Below are 20,547 nucleotides of genomic sequence, written 5' to 3'. Positions count from 1 at the left end.
ATTTTCTACTAGAGGGAAAAAAAATGCCTCCATTCTGCTGCGTACCACAAAAAGCTACGTGCCAGCAACAGCAGCAGGTCACTTTGCAAAACCTGCTGGACACATAGGGAAATGTGGCCGTGTCGGGTACCACCACTGATGCCCAGCAAATTGGATAAGTCAAAACATGGAAAGATTAACGCATTTATGATGTAGGGAAGCCTGAGACAACACTAGAAACTTAGTTTCCATCTCAGGAGTCTCTGCTCTGTATCTGCTCCATGGCAGAATTCACGTCATCTCCTGTGGCGCTACCCCAAACAAGAACCCAAGCTTGTTTTTCACCTCTGTGCCTTGAGCTCTGTGGTTTTCATGCCTGTCCTGACCTCTGCAAGAGGATAGCAACTTGCTGAATTTAGAATTAAATAGTTCATTCGTGGCTGGTGACATGCTGGAGGCAAAAGTGAGACAGTCCCATAGGATCAGGTAAGAAATGCAGTTCTGCTTTTCTTTTCCTTTCCTGAAGCTGGACTTTGTTACCAGTCTGCTTGGTTGAAAAATTAATTTTCCACGTCTTGTAGTTTAGCCTCACTCGAGACCAAGCAACACAGTCCCTCACTCACTTCCCTCACCCTTCGAGAGAATGAGGAGAGATAATATAAGAAAAAGCTCAACGTTTGAGATATGAATAGGGAGAGATCACTGAAGTTACCATTTTCAGGCAAAACAGACTCACCTTGGGGAAAATTAGTTATTTGTTATTATTAATAAAACCAAAGCAGGACAATGAGGAAGAAAACAAAAACAACTTCCCCCTACCCCTCCCTCTTCCCAGGCTTAACTTCATTTTCTGTGATCTCTAGCTCCTTCCCCCCTCCCCAGGCAGCACAGGGAGGAAGAGGGAATGGGGTTATGGTCAGTTCATCACACGTCACTTTATGCCGCTCCTTCCTCCTTGGGGGAAGAACTCCTCGCATTCCTCCCCTGTGCCAGCGTGGGGTCCCTCCCACGGGCCACAGTCCTTCGTGAAACTGCTCTGGTGTGGGTCATCTCTTCCACAGGGTGCAGTCCCGCCAGAACGGCTGCCCCAGCGGGGCCTCCACAGGCCACAGCCTCCTTCAGGCCTCCACCTGCCCCGGCGTGGGGTCCCCCACGGGCTGCAGGGGGATCTCTGCTCCTCCGTGGGCCTCCATGGGCTGCAGGGGGACAACCTGCTCCACCATGGTCGTCACCGTGGGTTGCAGGGGAATCTTGGCCAGGAGCCACATTACTGCTCCCTCTCCTTCTTCACTGACCTTGGCATCTGCAGCTGTTCCTCTGACAAGAAATTATTTACAACTGGCTCAGGCAGACACCTCTCAGGTTCTCTTCACATCTGCTCTCTTCACTTTCTTGTGGTCAGGCTGGGACGAGTCAGACCCAATCGGCTGCCCGGCGGGAGGCCGGAGGATGAAGGCCGCAAGGCCCACAAGGCTTGCATCTCCCCCTCTCTGCCCTCTACTTCTGCTTCTTCACTTCTTCTTCTTCTTTTTTTTTTTTTCATCCCTTTTAAAATACCTTGTCTCAGTGGCATCTCAGGGGACATTCTGCTACCAATTGGCTCAGTCTTGGCCAGCAGCAAGTCCACCCTAGGCCCGACCGAGTCCACTGGACAAAGAGGAAACTTCTAGCAGCTTCTTACAGAAGCTGCTACTGTAAGCTCCCTCTCACTAAACAAAACCAACACATCACGTCATAAATAGAGGCCAAAAAACCCCAAAACTAAACAAACAACAACAAAAATCAATAAGCAAAACCCAGCAAAAAGCCCTTGCCGATACGCAGATCAGAGAAATGCTACTGCAGGTAATTAGTTGCTGCATCTTTCTTAATTCACATTCTCTTTCTGGAGTCCACTGGGCACATTCCTCACATAAATCATAGTTGCTGTCTGAGTGTCTTTTTCAAGACAGTTTGAAATATAAGTATGAACTATTTTTAACCTGTCTCAATGCATTTTTAATGTTTTTGTATATTTATGTTTGTTTACCTATGTGTTTATGGAGCAGTGGGTGTATACATAGGGATGTGTGTGAATATATATGTATATGTCTGTGTGTGTATGCGTGTGCATGTGGCAGAGATTTAGGGTCAGATTGCTGTTTTGCATCACATAACGGCATTTTGCCTTGTGAGCACTGTGTAGGACATGGTAGGGCTTCTCAGCGCAGGGTTATATTTACACACTGAGCACTCCTGGGGCATGTGAAAATGTTAAAGCACTCCTAATCTCATCAGAAAAACGCTTGTCACTACTGACACTGCTTGGGACGCGTTGATTTTGATGGTCAGGCAGGTATTTGCTTTCCTTCAGGAATCTGAGTGAATTAACTGAAGCAATATCTTGGTGATATTCTCTTTTCTGCAGGATGCTCTAAACCTTTAAACTTTAACCTCCTCTAACCAATGAGTGTTTAACACCTCAGCTACTGCTTCATGTGCAGCTGCAGGCATTTATATGGTAGAAAATTTCATGGTACTGACTTCCCTTTTCCTCAAATTTGGCCTTTTACCTAAAGGCCTTTAAAGTAAATGGGAAGCGGTGGTGTTGAGGACTCAGCCCTGGTGTGTCTCTGCAGATGTGGAGTCATCTAGCGTAAGCCAGGGTGCAACAACTGAGAGCAGCACACTTGCACTTGGTTATTTCTTAAACAAAATCTGCAAGCGGAGAAAGTAAACAAATCCACTCAAACCTTACATAGGATTCCTCTCCACAGGCTGAGTCTCCTGTTTGCCCTCTGTTTCACCCCAAAATACAGCATCTGTCCCTTCTTTCCCAATTTAGCAGTTAAAAGGGCTCTTGCAAACTCCACAGGGGAGTTCCTTGGGACTTCCTCTCTCAAGATGCCACAAGCTCTTCAGACTGTTGTGGTGGCTAAATGCTGTCTTCAGAAGCCACATTGCTTATCACTAACTTGCCAAAGCTATAGTGTCCTCTGAGACCCAGGAGGAGATGATCAAGGCCTATCACCATGTTGTAGAGCTCTAGAGAGTTGTTAGGGTGAAGGAAGGCTGTTCAGGTTACGTGATTGGCTTCTCTTGAGATGATCAGCAAAGAGACTGAAGAGTGACTGAAACCTGTCTCATTCCCCTGGGCTTCTTTTTTGGATTACTACCATAACAGCTACTCAACTTGCTAATGAGCCAATGTAATGAGTGATGTCCATTACTCAAACATAATGTGCATACAATCAGCAGTGAGTTTTTCTGTTTGTGCTAATCACCACCATGTTCTAAAATGATTCTCAGGGTTTTAAGGCCAGGATTTTGGCCATCCAACATGAAGTCCCTCATGGCCCCAGCTTAGGAACTGTACTTGCCTTCCACGCTGTCATCTTTAAGGCTTGGTATGAAATTGGCCTACCCAATGATCTTGCCAGCATACAGGAGCTTTCAGGCTCAGATACATAAAAGATTTTTTGGGGGGCAAAATCATGAATGAAAATAGATCTGAGAAAGCCAGCACCTGGAGAGGTCCTCCTCATGGATCCCCTGAGGACTCCTTACTCAGGAGGCTGTTGAAAGCTACTTTGAAGGTGTTTTCTGTTTGCTTGAAAGCTGCAAAGCAGACACGTCCCTGGGGAGGCACTGACCTCTTCCTGCATGGAGCAGGTTGGGGAAAATAAGAAGAAAAAACCCAACAGTCATATTCTTTCTTTTCTTCTCTGTTTAAATCTTCGCACAAAAGGAGTTCAGAAACAAATATTCAGCTCAAGCTCGTCCTACCTCATCTTGGACACCTCAGATAGTAGCATAGTGAGCACAAGCACTCCCTTCAGCCACAAAGTAGATGAACCACAGAGAGTAACCTCCTGGCCTAGTTCCAAGTCTTCCAGGAACAGTGTCTTGCTCCATATGGGCCTTTTCCTATATGGGCAGCCCAGGGGAAATGCTTTGCATTTTCTTCAGTTTTCAGATTCTTCTCAATTTTCCAGCACAGCCATGTTTTCCCGGCATAGCATCCAAGAAGTATGATTTCTTACATGTGCAATGCACCATTTATCCACTGCTACAGCGTGGCTGTGCTCTTCCTTGCAAGATCATGGAGTATGCCCAAGTGTTCTCTGTTTGGGCCGTGGCTATAACCTGAGGTGGCTGCAAGGCAGGATCACAGAGTCATAGGACAGTTCAGGAGGCCCTCAGGAGGCCCTTTCCAAGCTGAACTATCCTGTGACATTCTCTTGCAGCTACACCACATTATAACCACATTATAATAGTGCAAACTGAAACCACCTGTACATACACTGACCTTCTGCATCAACCACATCTGACAGTGCTGTTATCTACAGTCCTATGAACACAGCAGAGACAAGTGCTCCCTCCTTCCAGTTGCCTTTGATGAGAAGTAGTATGATCTCCTCACCCATCTCTAGGGCTGTGATTCAAGGTTTGGGCTCTCCTGCCCTCCTAACTCATCACCTCATGGGATGCCTGGTGGTCAGTACTTCTTTTCTGCCTTCTGACTCTATAAGATCATGGTATGGGAGATGTCGGGTGAGAACACTCCTCTAGGAAGGATGAGGAAGGCCTAGAACTCACCATCAGGCACTGCTGATTGGAGAAGGGTTGGATCGTGGCTCAAGGATGGAGGGACTAGGCTAAGAGCATCCCGTCAGCCCCACATCTCTGCAATCATTCCAGATGTTTCAGGATATCCGATTAATTTCAGCCAGGCCAAGAGAAGTCCTTATATCTGGAGACCTACTGGCCCATGATTGTTTTGGATCAATACTCTGGAGAGCAGCAACCCTGGCTCCGATTTGTCATACTCCTAAGTCTCCTGCGGTCCCTAAAAACTGTCAATCAGGTGATGGAGCAGAGTCAGGAAGATAAGGACACATTTTCTTACTGGAGGATTTCAGCCATTCAAGGGTAAGTGCCAAGGAAGTGAATAATCCCAAGCTCAATTCATTTCTTGTCATCTTTCATGAGTGATAACCTTAACCCCCTCGTGCACAGAACCGTGCTCCTCCTTGCAGCCTGCTTGGTAATGCAGGAGGTGGCAGGGAAATCCAGGTGAGGTTGTGATTGGCTTTGCAGGCATGCAGGCAGGGTAGCGTCAGCATCACACCGGTCCCATAGGAAACTTCCCTCTACCAGTAACACTGCTCTATGTGTGTCAAATATTGGCCCCCCTCACATAATTTATTGGGAAGAGGGCATCAAGGCTACCTCAGCAAAGCAGGCTGCACTGCACAGAAAAGGGAATTCCTCGTGCCCTGCAAATGTGCATTATAAGGGGACGTATGTTTCAGGGTGTCAAGAAGGTATGAAGCTAAAAGCAAAAGATGCACCTGTGGGTCAACTTTGCCCCTGGGCTATGGCTGTTCCAGAGTAGAGAGCCAAGGTGGCAGCTCGAAGGTCCAGGAGAGGTGTTTTCCCAGCACCCAGGCGCGATGCAAACCACAAGTGGGGCGCGGGCAGGGGCGCTTTTAAAAAGCAGACATCGCTAGATTTTACACCTCTTTTATTAGAAATAAGACACATTCATTTTGTGCTCTGAAAACTGTACAGAAAAAAAAAAGTTGACAAACATAGAGAGGAAGGATGGGAAGGCGTGGCATGGGGCAGGGCAGGGCATGGGAAAACAGAATTAACCGGAGGAGCTGAGCAGAGAAAGTCGAATATCAACAGTTATTAAACAAACATTTATCTCTGTAATTACATAACACTGTTAATGTCCTGCAAGTTGGCTGGAGTGAATGGGTGAATGGGGAAGGTTGGAGAGAAAAGGGAAGGCTTGGTTGGGCAGGGGAAGGGAAAAAAAATAAAAGAGAAAATAATTAAAACACAGTAGAAAGATATCTGTATGCTAAAATTCATAATGTGTAATTATAATAATTACAATATAATACAACCCGGCATCTGAGGGAGGCCTTTGTGCTTTCCTGTTTCATAGAATAATCTAAAATTGAACAATAATATCACAGTTTTTATAAGTAATCAGTTTCCCTATTTTTTAACTATTTGGATTTTTTTTTTTTTGTTAAGTTTTTCTTTCCATCCTTCATATTGTACAGTTAATGGCAAAGTAAATGCCACTTTCCTTAAAGATCAGTTACCCAGGCGACCCAAAGAAAAGTTGAAGCAGGGATGTTTGCACGTCAAGCAACATCTCTCAGTGGGGGAAGCACAACTGGAGCCAGTGATTGTTTTGCCTCTTATATGCATTGCTAGCTTTTTCCTAAAAATGTTTTGGTTTTGTGTTTTGGTTTTTTTTTTTCTTTTTTTTTTTTTCTTTTAAAAGAGACCCAAACACACAGTAATAACTCAGGCTGTGATCAATTTTACTGCTGTCTGGCATAATCTGGCCACTCACAACCAGAGGTTTGCCACTGCACATCTCCAAAGCTGGGAAAGTTGTTCCAAACATCAGAGAGACAGTGTTGGGAATGATTTAAAAAAAAAAAAAAATTAAGTCTGCATGTAATGTCAGTGGTATATTTTTTAATGATATAAATATTGCACAGCACTTCTTGGGGTGAAATGTTGATAAACTTTTTTTTTTGTAAATAGCCTTGAGAAACATTTAGCAAAAAAAATCATTATTATTTTTTTCATGGTGAAATAAAAAGACAGCATTTTATGATGAGGAATGTTCTACTCTCCTGAACAGCTCCACCTCTTCCTTCTTGTAGGACCACAAACCTGCTTGCTGGCTCTGGGCAGCGGGCAGGGAGGAGAAGAGCCAGTGAAGGGAAAATAACAAAGCCCAAACTGAATAAAGCAAAGCAAAACATTGCAAGTGAGTAGTGAAGGGGCTGTGTGTGTTCCCACCATCCCAGACTTTCCACGGAGCAACTTGCCTTCCACCTTCAGCAGGTGGCATCCTCACCCCATGCCTGCGCAGTCCTACGGCACAGAACTTGTATTCGAAATGACAAGAGCCAAAGAAAAGAAAGGTCTCGGGTTTCAAGTTCTCTTTTTATTGAAGAAAAGAAAAGAAGAAGGAAAAAAATAGATTATTTTGTTTGTCTGTTTGTTTGTTTCCAAGTGGACGTTATTCATGTTGTCAGTTTGTCTCAATGTCCTAAGGCAACATCTCTGTATACCAAATATCTCCAGGTACATCGGCGGATCTGTCTTTCCCTCTTTCTCTCTCTGCCTTCCAGGGAGGGGCAGCTTGGAATATATCTGAGTCCGAAAGCAAGGAAAAATAACAGAAAACAAAAAAAGGATGAGGCCAAGAGGACCTTCGCAAGGCCCGTGCAGAGTTTATCTATGTAACAGTCAATGAAATGACCTACATTCTTCTTGTTGGTCTGTTTTTCTAACACCTTCAACCCTCTCCCTGGAGTTGGGGTGAGCAGGTTTTGGAGATGGTCCTTTCCTCCTGCATCTGTCCCACTCCTTAGGGCACAGAGAAGCTCCACTCTGGAGGGATGAGAGGAGGAAGCCCCACATTACCTCTCCCCCTAAGCCATAGATGATGCCACCACTTCCCGCTCTGGGCCCGGTGGGGACCCCGCTGCAGGGGTGCCACAATGCCAGGTCACAATGTGGCACATAAGAGTGGGAATGTCTTCGCGGCCACTGCTTGGTGTGTCTCATCTCCTTCTTTCTCGAATGAGCTGGTGAGGGAGAGTTAGGTGGCGAGGATCGGCAAGGGATGCCACCCTTAAAGTTGGGTCTCCCACCCAGATCTACAACCAGACGGCATCCCAGCGAGGCTCCCGCAGGTGTCCCCTCTTGTGGTCCCCAAACAACTCCGATCTTCTTTACCCTTTGTGGTGCCTGCTGGGCATCCTTCCACACCTCCCCGTGGCAGAGCAGGAAGGTTCCCCGCTTGCAGCAGCAGCCCGAAAGCATCTCGGCAAGGCTTGTCCCCTGCAGACCCTCCCCACCCTCTGCCTCCTCCTCGCTCTCTTCCAGGTTCACTTCTTCTCCAGTCCTACCTGGGAAAGCTCGTGTTGTCCTGAACCTACAGCTACTATACTCTATAAAGTAATATTCCCCCTCTCTGCTGAGAACAATACAAAAGTTACTCTTTCTTACCAAAGGTTTCAAAAGAAACCAAACACTCCTCTCACTCGGTTCCGATTTAATTTAATCATTTCTTTAAAACGTGGTTTTGTTTTGTTTGTTTTGTTTGTTTTTCAGGAAAAAAAAAAGTCCCTTTCCTCCTTTTCCACTCACACCTCTGTCTGAAGGTCGATAATGTCTTGTCCCACCAGGGGAATGGTGGCCCCTGTTTTCTCCCACTCTACAGTTTTTAGTTCTAGGGGAGACTGTGCCACAGGTTCGATGTCCTTTTTAACCCATGATGGTGGGGACTGGACTTTCCTGATTCCTTCCCAGGGTCTCTTGTTTGGTGTCTGCTGTTTTTCTTGCTGCAAGAGGAGGAAAGTGTGAGAAAGGAGAGAGAGAAAGAAGAAAAAAGAGGTTAGTGCCTATGCAATGATTTTTTCACCTTCATATCTTATATCAAAGGCAAAATTTTATGTGAAATTCCTGATTCAAAATAAAGTGTAATTTCAATTAAAATTGCACTTGGTGTGCAAATTGTCTGTTTCAGAAAGAAAATATAAACTTCCCTCCCTCCCCCCATTTCTATCAATATCACCTCATGTCTAGATATTTCTGGTTTTATCTTCCCCCCTACCTTTACATTTCCACTCAAAAACTGAATGTGGCTTGGAGAATTTAAGATCTTTTCCTCCTTCTACAGAAAATCCTCACATAGAAATACAGATGAGGTCTTTCTGAACATAAATTGACTGCATTTTTATATCGATGCGAATACATTCCTCATGTAGCACAGCTATTTTTAGGCTACCTAATTGGAGTAAAACTTGCTAACTATTTTGCCAGTGAACCCATGCTGTTTGATGGGCTGGATTGTCAGCTCTGAAACTGAAAGCATTTCCATCAACTCCACGCCAAGCCTTCAGGGCTTTATCGACTGCTGTTAGCCCAGTCTCCTGCCACCATCCCGCCATGGCTATCAATCCAGAGAGTATCTTTCAATGTTTCTGCTGGTATGCACCAAGATAAAACTCTGGGGAGAGGCGAGGCTCTGCAAAATGGGTGTATTCTTCAGCGTGTACATGAAGGGGAGTCCATGCAAAGATTTTAAATGAGTTGTTCCACTATGCTTCTCCCCTCTACCAAGAGTGATGCTTTTCATAGTTAATTATCCCCACAAAACACTCCAGCACTGGGTGAGAAAAGGCTTCCCCTGCACGTGACAGGAGCACAGAACCCTTTTGAGCCACCTGCCAAAGGGAAAGTGGCAGCTAGTGGGAAGAGTGGGAGGAAGGGCAGCTGCGTAGAGGATGACAACAAGCAGAGAAGAAGTCTGGGGAGAAGACGATGAGACAGACATGCAGATGACATGCAGATGACATGCAGTCGTGTCACAGCTTGATGCTTGTCGCCAAAATGTATTGATTGAGGGGAGATGAAGCCACACGTAGACTGTGGTGTCATGATTGCATTCCAGGATGCTGCAGAGATTGCTGTAGCCCTATAGGAAACATAAATACCCATCCGCTACATGCTAATCCACTTGACTTCACTTCTGATTTTGTCCTTTCCTAAGAAATTTTTTATAAGTCAGTCTGTTGTTCATTCCACCTTCATACTGCAACACTGATAGATAAGGCGCTGTAGCATTATCCTTACAGGGACAGCTTTCATCACATCACCCAAGTAATGAATTTTGTTTTTCCAAACTTTCACCCTTAATACAAAAATAAGATATGTTTGAAGCTGCTCCTGCATCCCTGTAGCTGCTCACAGGGAGAAGGCTCTGGGTGAGGTCATTTGGTAGCTAAGCAGTGGCAAATATATGAAGCAGGTAAATCTAGTCTTCTCAATGTGAAGTGAAAACATTCTGAAATTATCTTTATTTTAATTTAAAGGGAGAAAAAATAACTTTTAAAAAGTCATTTGAAAGAGAATTGTTTGCTTAAAAAATCAAGTTTGGGAAAAATATTGTTCAGAAGAATGTAAAACACTCCAGTGTTTGAAATTTACAGCCGAGATTTTCGTTAAGCTGTATGACACACAGCTTTTCTTATGCTGTTGGTGCTATTCTTACTTTATTCCATGACGTAACACAACGGCAATTAATACTAATATGACAGAAAAGGTGATTAAATGTTGGCTTATTCCATTATCTATTTTGGAACTTACCTAAGAACAACTGCAACTAAAACCTGAAACATTTTTATCTCTATATATGTCTCAATGAGGCAAGTTGGAGACTTCCTGAAGTGAAACTTCTACCTACAGTGTTTTTGCAGGCCATTAGTCTGCCATGAGAAGATGCAGCAAGAAGGTACACACAAAGACAAAAGCACACATAGAACAAAAAATGGAATAAAACTAAGAGTCTTCCAAAAGGTGAAGAAAAAAGACCTTGGTCAGAACAGCTCTTTTCAATAGAAAACATTTTGTTTTCTCCCACAATTGCTGTAACACGACAAGTTTTCAAAGTTACCAATGTCCACAGCTGTATTATTTAACAGAGAGCAGCACAATGATCATAAGCATGAAGTTCATAAATAATTCCATCTTTTCCCTCAAATGAAAGCCCTTCTTTGATGGCACTATTTACGGCCACCTTCAGCATCAGGTTCTTTATTCCCAACCAATCTATGTTTTAACAGTTCCTCTGTCTGCCACACTCCTGACCTTCAGCCTCTCCTTTGTACTGTAAGGATGCAGTCAGGTCTGATCATGTACACTGAACGTGACTGGCAAACACCAGAGCCATTCTTGTCATGGGCTGCTTTTGAGCTACTGAGTGAGAGCAGCTGCAAATCCACGTAGGGAACAGAAATTGGGGGAAAAAAAAAAAAAACAAAACCCCAAAACCCTAAACAATTATGAGCTCACATCTACAGCAATGGTCTCTGATCAGAGCTGTCACTGGGGAACAAGATCTAAGGGTTACATTAATTATTCAAGGGGGATAAAAATCAGGCAATAAATGATGTGAATCATTAAGAATGGATAAAGTAAGAAGGGAAGAGAGAATGGAACAGAAAACATCACTATGCCAGTGCATAACTCCACTCTGCACCTGCATCTTGAATATTATGTGCACTCTGTGGGCTTCCTGATAAAAAGGATATTGGGGAAGTGATAAGGGTGACCAGTTTACAGCCATGAACAATGTTACTGAGCATTTTCTGTAGGAGGAAAGATTACACAGACTACAAACTTTCAGCCTTGAAAAGAGATTATGGATGGATGTGAAAGAGGCCTGTGAAACTCTTAGTGGCTTCTGGTTGGTAGGAACGGACTACAGATGGTAGGGATCATCTCTTCCAACACAAGAACCACAGAGCGTGATGAGGTACCAAGCAGTGCCTGGCCCCGAGCGAACCCCAGGAGACAGTCCTGCACACAGTGCCCAGCCGAACTGCAGATCCCCTTTCCACAGCTCTCTGTTGATGCTGAAATCTTCCAAAGTTCTAAAAAAATATGTGGAAACATTGACAACAGCAACATCATTTTATGAAGTAAAGTGACACCATCAGGCATCAGGAGGTCAGCACAGAACACTGGAGGCTTGGGGATCTTTTTGAAGATGTACTACCACTTGCTTGCGCTGCTCTTTTATTTTTCCAGGCTGCTTTTTACTCTACCATGGAGAGAAGGCAGGGCCAGACTGGCCTTGGGTCTGACCCCATATGGTTGTTTCTGTCTAGTTTATCAGTGTGATGTGTTGTCTAGCTATGACTGTGGCGGGCTTAGTGACTCCAAAGAAGTCTACATAGAATCATAGAATCATAGAATGGTTAGAGTTGGAAGGGACCTTCAAAGCCCATCCAGTCCAACCACCCTGCAAGGAGCAGGGACAGCCCCAACCAGATCAGGTTGCTCAGAGCCTCATCCAACTTGGCCTTGAACATTTCCAGGGATGGGGCTTCCACCACCTCTCTGGGCAACCTGGGACAGTGTTCTACAACGCTCATTGTAAATTTTTTTTTCCTAATATCCAATCTAAATATACCTCTCTCTATTTTAAAACCATTACCCCTTGTCCTATCACAACAGACCCTACTGAACAGCCTCTCCCCATCTTTCTTGTAGGCCCCTTTGAGGTACTGGAAGACTGCTATCAGGTCTCCCCAGAGTCTCCTCTTCTCCAGGCTGAACAGCCCCAACTCTCTCAGCCGGTCCTCATAGGAAAGGTACTCCAGCTCTCTTATCATCTTCGTGGCCCTCCTCTGGACCTCCTCCAGCTGGTCCATGTCCTTCTGATGTTGGGGGCTCCAGAACTGGACACAGTACTCCAGGTGGGGTCTCACCAGGGCAGAGTAGAGGGGGAGAATCACCTCCCTCGACCTGCTGGCCACGCTCCTCTTGATGCAGCCTAGGATGCCGTTGGCCTTCTGGGCCACAAGGGCACATTGCCTGCTCATGTTGAGCTGCTCATCCACCAGCACTCCCAAGTCCTTCTCCTCAGGGTTGCTCTCCATCCGTTCTCCACCCAGCCTGTATTTGTGCCTGGGATTGCCATGACCCAGGTGCAGGACCTTGCACTTGGCCTGGTTGAACTTCATGAGGTTTGCATGGGCCCATCTCTCCAGCCTGTCCAGGTCCCTCTGGATGGCATCCCTACCTTCCAGCGTGTCGATGGCACCACACTGGTTGGTGTCGTCGGCGAACTTGCTAAGGGTGCACTCTATCCCACTGTCCATGTCGCCGACAAAGATGTTGAGCAGGGCCAGGCCCAACACGGATCCCTGAGGGACGCCACTCGTGACTGCTCTCCACTTGGACATCGAGCCATTGAGCACTCTGAGTGCGGCCATCCAGCCAACTCCTTATCCACTGAGTGGTCGATCCATCAAACTTGTGTCTCTCTAGTTTAAAGAGAAGGATGTCGTGTGGGACAGTGTCAAAACCTTTGCACAAGTCCAGGTAGATGATATCTGTTGCTCATCCCTTGTCCACCTATGCTGTCACCCCATCATAGAAGGCCACCAAATTGGTCAGGCACGATCTGCCCTTGGTGAAGCCATGTTGGCTCTCACCAACCACCTCCTTGCTCTCCATGTGCCTTAGCATGGCTTCCAGGAGAATCTGCTCCATTACCTTGCCAGAGGTCAGAGATAAGATTAACTGGCCTGTAGTTGCCTGGGTCCTCCTTTTTCCCCTTTTCAAAAATGGGGGTTATGTTCTCTCTTTTCCAGTCATCGGGGACATCACCAGACTGCCACGACTTCTCAAATATGATGGCCAATGGCTTAGCAACTTCATCCGCCAGTTCCCTCAGGACACGTGGATGGATCTCATCAGGTCTTATGGACTTGTGCACCTCATGTTCTACATACAGTTAGAAGATGAAAAGGACCCTTGTGAGATCAGCAAATGGAGAGAGAAGGCTTGTTTTTAGTTCCCCACTTTTCAGACAAGAATTAGACTTCTTTAGTGATGCTGTGAGTGGAGGTGCTATCTCTGGGGTGGGATGTACTGGCTGTCCACCATGGTGCACCAGCAGCTCACAGAGCGGCATGCACAGCCGTGAGCTGAGCATGGGTGCAGAAGAACTCAGTGCTCGGTTGGATTTCTGAGCAGGTTAAATGCAATCAGCCAGGCTGAGCTCTGGCAATGATGGGAGACAAAACAAAATCTTCTCCCCTTGGCAAGAGGCACCCTGGGAATTGGTAGCAGGGTCCTGGGAACAGCTCCTTTTTTCTTTCCCTCCATATGGAAAAGGTTTTTATTGGGTCTTGGCCACTTGAACAGCATATAGAAATAGCCACTGGGCTCATGCTTCAGCTCTGGCATTTTCCTCCAGCCTCACTGTGGGGTCTTAGCAATTCTTGCAGACAGGAGGGAAAGCCTAGCTATGCACAGAAAAGAAGAAAAAACCTGAAGAGAGGGTTGTGTAATCTAGCTGTAAAAGGCGCCGGTGCTGGCCCAGGGCCTGGCGCCTCAAAGACAGCCAGGAATGGCCCGAAACAGGAGCTGAAAGCAGCAGAGGCTGCACTGCCAGTAACTCACAGAGACAGAGCCATTACTCTGGCCTGACACAGCCCGTGAGCTTCTGGCCGTCGGGGAGGAGGGGAAATATTTATCGGTTCCTGCCTGGTGCCAGGACGGCGGAGAAGACTGCTCTGTCAGAAGGATGGGAAGGGAGGGAGCATCCAGACCCAAGGTTGGGGTAAAACCTGCTGCACAGGGCAAACTGGAGGTCTTCATCAGCCTGGTGGCATTCGGAGTCTCCTTCATTCAGCTGTGGCTTTCATTTTGGCTGCACATCTTTACAGCAGATGGAGAGGATTTGGAACAAAAGGCATTTAAGATGCAGTGCCAACATAACCTCCAAATCACTAACAAAGACAGAATCAAAGACCATTGAGACAATCCACACAGCCCTCTCCTTCCAAAGCTGGTTGTGGCAGACTGCAACGAGTCACCTGGGCTGGACTCATGGTGTCTATGGAAAGGTGATGGTAGCGGAGCGAGGCATCTCCCTGCCACGAGCTCTTCTGCATGTTGGCTTTGTCTTGCCTTCAGGGGTGCAGGCTGGCTTCATCCAGAGTACCTGGAGAGTCCTAGTGCAACTCTTTTGCTTAGGAGCGGTGTGAGTGTACTGCATAAATATAGCACAGAAGACTGACTGCCTGCACTAAGACACAGCTTTTGTTTCACATTTCAGTCAAAAATGATGAGAAGTGCAAGCTGATAAGCTGCATCTCCTTGTGTTTGTTTTGTGGTTTTTTTTTTGTTTGGTTGTTTCTTTGGTTTTTTTTTTTTTTTTTTTTAATACCCAATAATTTATAGCTACCCTAAATAACCTGAAGAGGAATTCAGTGCTTTCTACAGAGAACTCTGGGATAACACCCCTAGAACCAGCTACTCCCATGCTGTTTTCACTGCCTCAAGTGTCAATTTGAAGGATATTTCATGACCCAAATGGTCTCTCCCCATGACATTGATGACTCTAGGACTAGAATGAAGTTATTCAGAACATATAGCAGGGAATCTGAAAGATGAATGTAGCTCACACTGTCTAATCCATCTTTGGATCAATGTCAATGAAAAGTGATTAGAAAATGGGAAAGCTGTCTTGTTATTTTACAGAATGATAAATTTTCCTTTCTTTGTTTGAAACAAGTAGCTGCAGTTCCTTCATTTTATGCTACTGAACTGCAAAGATACTTTTTCTTTCATTTAGGAGAAAAGCAAACTAAAAGGAAGTGGCTGACTGTCCAGAATTTATTTTTTTTTTTTTAAAAAAAGAAGAAACAATTTGTGGTTTTAACTTGCATTGATGGAAATCAGTTAGGAAATTTGAAATATCTAGCATTTGCTGGGTTATAAAAACATGTCTTCTTCTGCAGTCTCTGAAGTTCAGATGGTCTAACCTGTAGGTGCTGCTGTGAGCCAAAGTCTAGTGAGGCCAGGCAGAGTGGAAGGTGAACAGACACTGAATCAAGGAGGTCCTTCATAGACCCTTAGCGTCTCTTTGCATTGATTCATAAACAATCCCTTGCCTGAAAGCTGAAGAGAAAGCCTGTGGTCCCACAAGCATGAGGAATAGGATATTTTCTAGGCTTTTATTGTATTCAGTCTAGCTGGTTAACATACTATCCTTTTTTCGGACAATGTTTATGGTCTACTGAAGACCCCACTCCACTTGGCAGACAAAGAGAACTGGGTGTTCCCCAAAATGCTGAAATCATTCAAGGCTGCCCCATGCCTCACAGGGACACCTAGGGACTCCAGGAGGGGACCAAGAGCACCCAAAGTATGATTCTTTATAGAGTCCTTTTCTTAACCAGTCTAAACAACCAGGATCTTCGATTGTAGGTGGCCACTGCATGGTTTTGGAGCACCTGATAGCTGCAAACAGCGTGACAGAAATTGACTGTTGCTACAGGGGATACGGGGGATAAGATGTTTCTCTAAGCAATAGAGTAACTGATGCCCAAGACTTGGGACATGAGGTATCAGATGATCTACAGGAGGAGGTGAACTTCTCATTGATGGTGTATTTGGGCACCTGGTAGCTGACAGATGGTTTATGGCTACATGAATTAAGGTCTGATGTCATTTTCATAACAGAATTTATTGCAGCAATTATTATACTTTATGTAGCATCCCTCCCTATAAAGGTTACCCTAATTGGTCTTTTAAAATTCACCAGTTACTAAAGCCTTTAAGAAGTGCAGAGAGGATTAAAAACATGACACAGAGGGCACACCTTACCCATAAGTGGAGCTTCCCTTGCAGAGGGACACACAGCAGACAGCAGGAGTCAGGAGCCTCCCAATTTTCTAATTCCTCAGTGAGGATTGAGCCTCCATGAGGTTTGACACAACCACCACCATCCCTGCAAAGAGGTTCCCATGGACAGGAGCCAAATTTTCCTACCTGGGAGCAGGGTTGCCGGCTCCGCTGTCAGCTAGCGAAAGGACAGGTAGTCAGCAAGCAAGGAAATTAATTCTATCATGCAGCAGAGCATGCCAGGTAGACACAGCCCTGAGTAGGAATGAGCTGCAATATTGATCAATATTCCTTTTTTTTTTTTTCACTACTCTGTTAGATGCCAAAGCAAGTGGAATGGGTATATCCTCCAGGTGTCCAAACTGGAAAGCTAAGAAAAAAATCTCAACCTAGGAAGAAAAGGTGAGTAATCAAATCAGAAACACTGTCTAGAAGGAAATAAGAAAAAGTCATAGAAAGGCAGAAAAAAACTGTTAATCTTTCCCCAATGGATTTTGAAGCAAGTGCTTTTTCTGAAGCGACAGAGAGATGGAACTGAATCTGAGAGCTGAGGTACAGACTGAGTCCAGGTCCTGCATGTGGGCTCCCGGACAGGGCTCCAGCCAAAGCAAAAGCCGTTCGAGCTGCGGAGAGCTGAATGTAGCAAGAGGCTAATAAGTAAGAATGAGTAAATCTGAGAGATTTGCAGAGCTCCGTTCAGCACGGCTGTTGCTGACCTTGGCACGAGTAAAGAGCTGCAAAAATGAATGCAAAGCCAGATGCTGGCAAGAAGAGAGAATATGTATGCGATTCAAACTTCTCTAATGGAGCTGGATCAAAGGACTCCTACCGAGAGGGAAGGCAGGAGTGTCACTTCCATTGCTTTCAAAGCTGGCGCTAAGCATAGAAGAAACAAAGCCTTCCCTTCCTTTAAAGGCTGCAAAGCCTCCAATTTCGTACCATGCTGTTGCAGAGCATGTGAACCCCTCCCAGTGTCCAGCCCAAGCAATGGAATTTCTTTAGCAATTAACTCACAGGGAGGAGCAGTTTTGGAGATGCTTTACCCTGACAATACAGATCTGCGCAGGAAAATATTTTCTGTGAGGTACAAAGCAGCTTGAAAATAGGCATCACCTTGCTTTAATGTGGCGAGCTCTCAGCTCTTCACCTCTCGGGAAGGTTGTGTATTTAGGAGGAAGCAGGGGAAAAAATTGCATATTGGTGCCTACAGTCTGCCAGGTAAAGGGCAGACTCCTAAATGGAGAAACAAACTTGGAGCAAGGTTTCCAACAATAGGATTTTTTTTATTTATTTTTTTTTTAGCTATTTGATAGGTAAAGAACAACTCAAAGTGATGGGGTTAGGAAGAACTCTGCTGTCCGAGTCAGTACTAACCTGATGTTTCAATATGCATTGGTTTGGGCAGCAAAATGTGCCTTAAAGCTGCTATGAAGAGAACTCTACAATCCAGGTGGAAGCCACTGACTACTTATTATAACTTTAAAAATTAAGGCTTGGTGGATCCCAGACACCAAGAGGTTTTTTTAATTTTAATCGCTTAGGACGCATGGTGTGGACAGCTGGGTTTTCTGATGCACATCCTACAGCAGTTGCCTCCAAACCTTTGGTTCCTTTTACGTTTTCTGGCTGCAAATAAGCTGTCCAGGAGATAAATACTCAACAAACACAGCTCATTCAATTTTCTGCTTAGGGTCAAAATCGGCTTCCAGTTCAGTCTGGGATAAAATGGAAGGGCAACAGTCTGCAACCACTGCACATAGGCTGGTCATCTGGGAGGAGGATGAGCAAAGTAAGCCCAGCTGGTCCTGAGATACTCTGTTTAGATTCAAAGTCCCTTCAGGTGGATTGAGATAATCTGTCCCAAAATCCAGCATAACAGGAGCAAAGGAGCCTGGCCTATAACTCTGTAACTTCATTTTGAGCAAGGGCTGATTTTTCAAAAATCGTCTCCATCTTCCTTGTCTCATCTGAAATTGAAGACTGCAAGAGAGAGAAAATTTACCATAGTCCATGGTAAGGTCATACAGAGATATATTTGTGTGTTAAAAAACTGACTTTTCAACTTGCAGTTATCAGATCTTGCTGTATATCAGTCTACTAATATCCTAATTCCCTAGCACTGAAAAGTTAGCTTTGGATAATAGTGTCTACAGCTTTTTTTAGTTCATAATGCAACAAATGAGTGCGATCCCTTTACTCTGCTGCAGCAGTGACGTGGCCTGGGCTTGAATGCAGGTGGGTGTGTGGTCCTGCATACTTTGAACATGCATCCTTCTGGACAATGTGATTTTAATCAGAAATATCTGAACGTGCTTCCAATGGGACTATTTTATAGTTGAGGTACATATATAAGAAAGTCCATGTCACATGGAATAGATTTCATGTAATAAACTGAAAAAAAAATCCCATGGAAACATGCAAGTTTGTTACCCAAGAAGGGGAAAATCTGTATTATTGTACTCTGAGGCTCAAGTTAGTTTTGCCTTAGCAGTGTGGTTTGGTTTGTAGCAAAATAACTGCAGCACACAACAATGCCACAGTGGTTCCTGGGAATTCAATGAATACTGTCAAGATTCAGACTTGGTTGGCATTCCAGGCAGTATTCTGGTTCTCCTCATTGCCTACCTCTGACATACCATCCTGGCAACTTTGCTTATTAGTAAGCTGATGACAAGTCAACTGGTGGCGGTGGTGACACCCTAAAGTCAGCAGGATGCGGATTAGACTCAAGATCTCTGCTGTAGCTGTTGTGACTTGAATATTGGCATGTGATGGCTAGCAACAATCTTACATATTGCCTTGCATCAGGCAAGGTTCACATTTGCAACATGGTTTAGTTTCAGGACATAGTTTAGTAGGCATGGTGGTGTTAGGTTGATGGTTGGACTTGATGGTCTTGGAGGTCTCTTCCAACTTTAAGATTCTATGATTCTATGATCACATGTCTGCTTCCACCCAGTGCCCTCCAGTGAGGGAGAAGAGACATGCCAGGGAAGGACACCTTGGTTACTGGGTGAAGTGAAAGCAGAATCCACCCCCAAACCTGTCTTGACATCTGCAGGATGAGAGACAAGCCCAGAGGCATTTGTCAAGCCTTCCTTTGATAGGGATTGGGTCATTCTCATATGAGTAATGCCTTTCAGAAGTGGAACTTGTAAAGGAGGAAAGCTCAACAGCTCAAACATGCAGGAGTCCCTGATTATGTTTCCAGCTCTGCCAGTAACTACCCTGGGACAGCTGGCAAAGGGCAATGTTCTTTATCTTTCAAGTGTACGCTGCAGTAATACTTATCCAAAGTCTAAATGTGTCAGGATACTTAGAGAGGAGGAATATACGTGCTGGTACACACCTTAAAAATCCCTAAAAATCATATTTTACCACTGAAGCTGGAGAAATTCTCAACAGTAAACACTTGCGATGGTTGAATTTTCAAACCCTCTTCCTGAAGAGACAGAAGATCTGTTTCTTACTCCCATTCTTGTATTTGGTACTCTCCCATTCTTCTATTTGGTACAACAGGGTAGTCAGTTTTGGCTAGTGCACTGAAGTACTGAGAGGACTAGCATTTATATCAAAACCAAAACCCAATCCAATCCCTAAAAAGGGCCAGCACCACTACAAGAAATTCCCAAAGGAGGTCTATCCTATGCAGACATTTAGTTCAAGTCTCAGCGGCACCTTTCTGACCTTGGAGTTGAAGGAGGAGAGAAGAAGTGCAAGAAGATTAGGAAAAGGACCGTATCTTGGAAAGGACTAAGGGCAATGGGACATGCTGCCAGGATAGGCTGGGAAACTGCTAGGGCTGGAGAAAGACTTTGTAGCTTGACTTTGTGGTTGTGTATTTAAAAAGGAAATCAAAGATACAGCAATGCAGGCAGATGGACTACACCCAGTAAACATCCCTTCTGCTCTATGATGCTAGGTGTGAAAGGGTTCAAGGGTATTCCAGGATCCTCATGACCTTGTTCATGCCCACAAGGCAAGGAGTTTCCTACTGGTGAAGGAATGTGTTTGGATTCATGCATCATGGAAAGGTTCGGGACAGGTCTACAATGCTCTTCAATGCAAAATGAAAGCCAGACTTACGCTAGCGTTAGTTTTATCACTTCCACCAGAAGAAATACTCCATCGTTTTATAACCTAAACATACATAAAAGAGAAAAATTTCTTTTGTTGTTACTTTAATCCCTAGTATCCACAGTTTGTCTTCTCAGGGCAAACTGAAGATGAGGCATAATTTCCAGTGGGATCCTCAGAAGCAAATGGTAGAAAAAGTGGTGAAGAAAGCTATTTATTTTTCTTTGTACAGTTTTGGATGTTTTAAAACCAATATCC

General features: G+C 44.9%; 1 protein-coding gene across 9 annotated transcripts in view; it reads right to left on the bottom strand.

Annotated features, from left to right (window-relative positions):
• Positions 1–6,923: 6,923 nt before the first annotated feature.
• Positions 6,924–20,547, bottom strand: part of ADGRB1 (adhesion G protein-coupled receptor B1) — a 201,212-nt gene continuing 187,588 nt past the window's right edge. For all 9 annotated transcript variants that reach the window (XM_086741346.1, XM_086741348.1, XM_086741347.1 and 6 more), the window contains one exon: positions 6,924–8,348. In XM_086741346.1, the coding sequence (XP_086597472.1) occupies positions 8,151–8,348 (198 nt within the window). In that variant the 3' untranslated portion in view covers positions 6,924–8,150. The remainder of the gene's footprint in view (positions 8,349–20,547) is intronic.

The sequence above is a fragment of the Chlamydotis macqueenii genome, chromosome 2, assembly GCF_036417535.1.
Source record: "Chlamydotis macqueenii isolate bChlMac1 chromosome 2, bChlMac1.mat, whole genome shotgun sequence".
In the NCBI taxonomy this organism is placed as follows: domain Eukaryota; kingdom Metazoa; phylum Chordata; class Aves; order Otidiformes; family Otididae; genus Chlamydotis; species Chlamydotis macqueenii.
The sequence above is the reverse complement of the archived record's forward strand: the minus strand, read 5'-3'. Positions and strand labels throughout refer to the sequence as shown.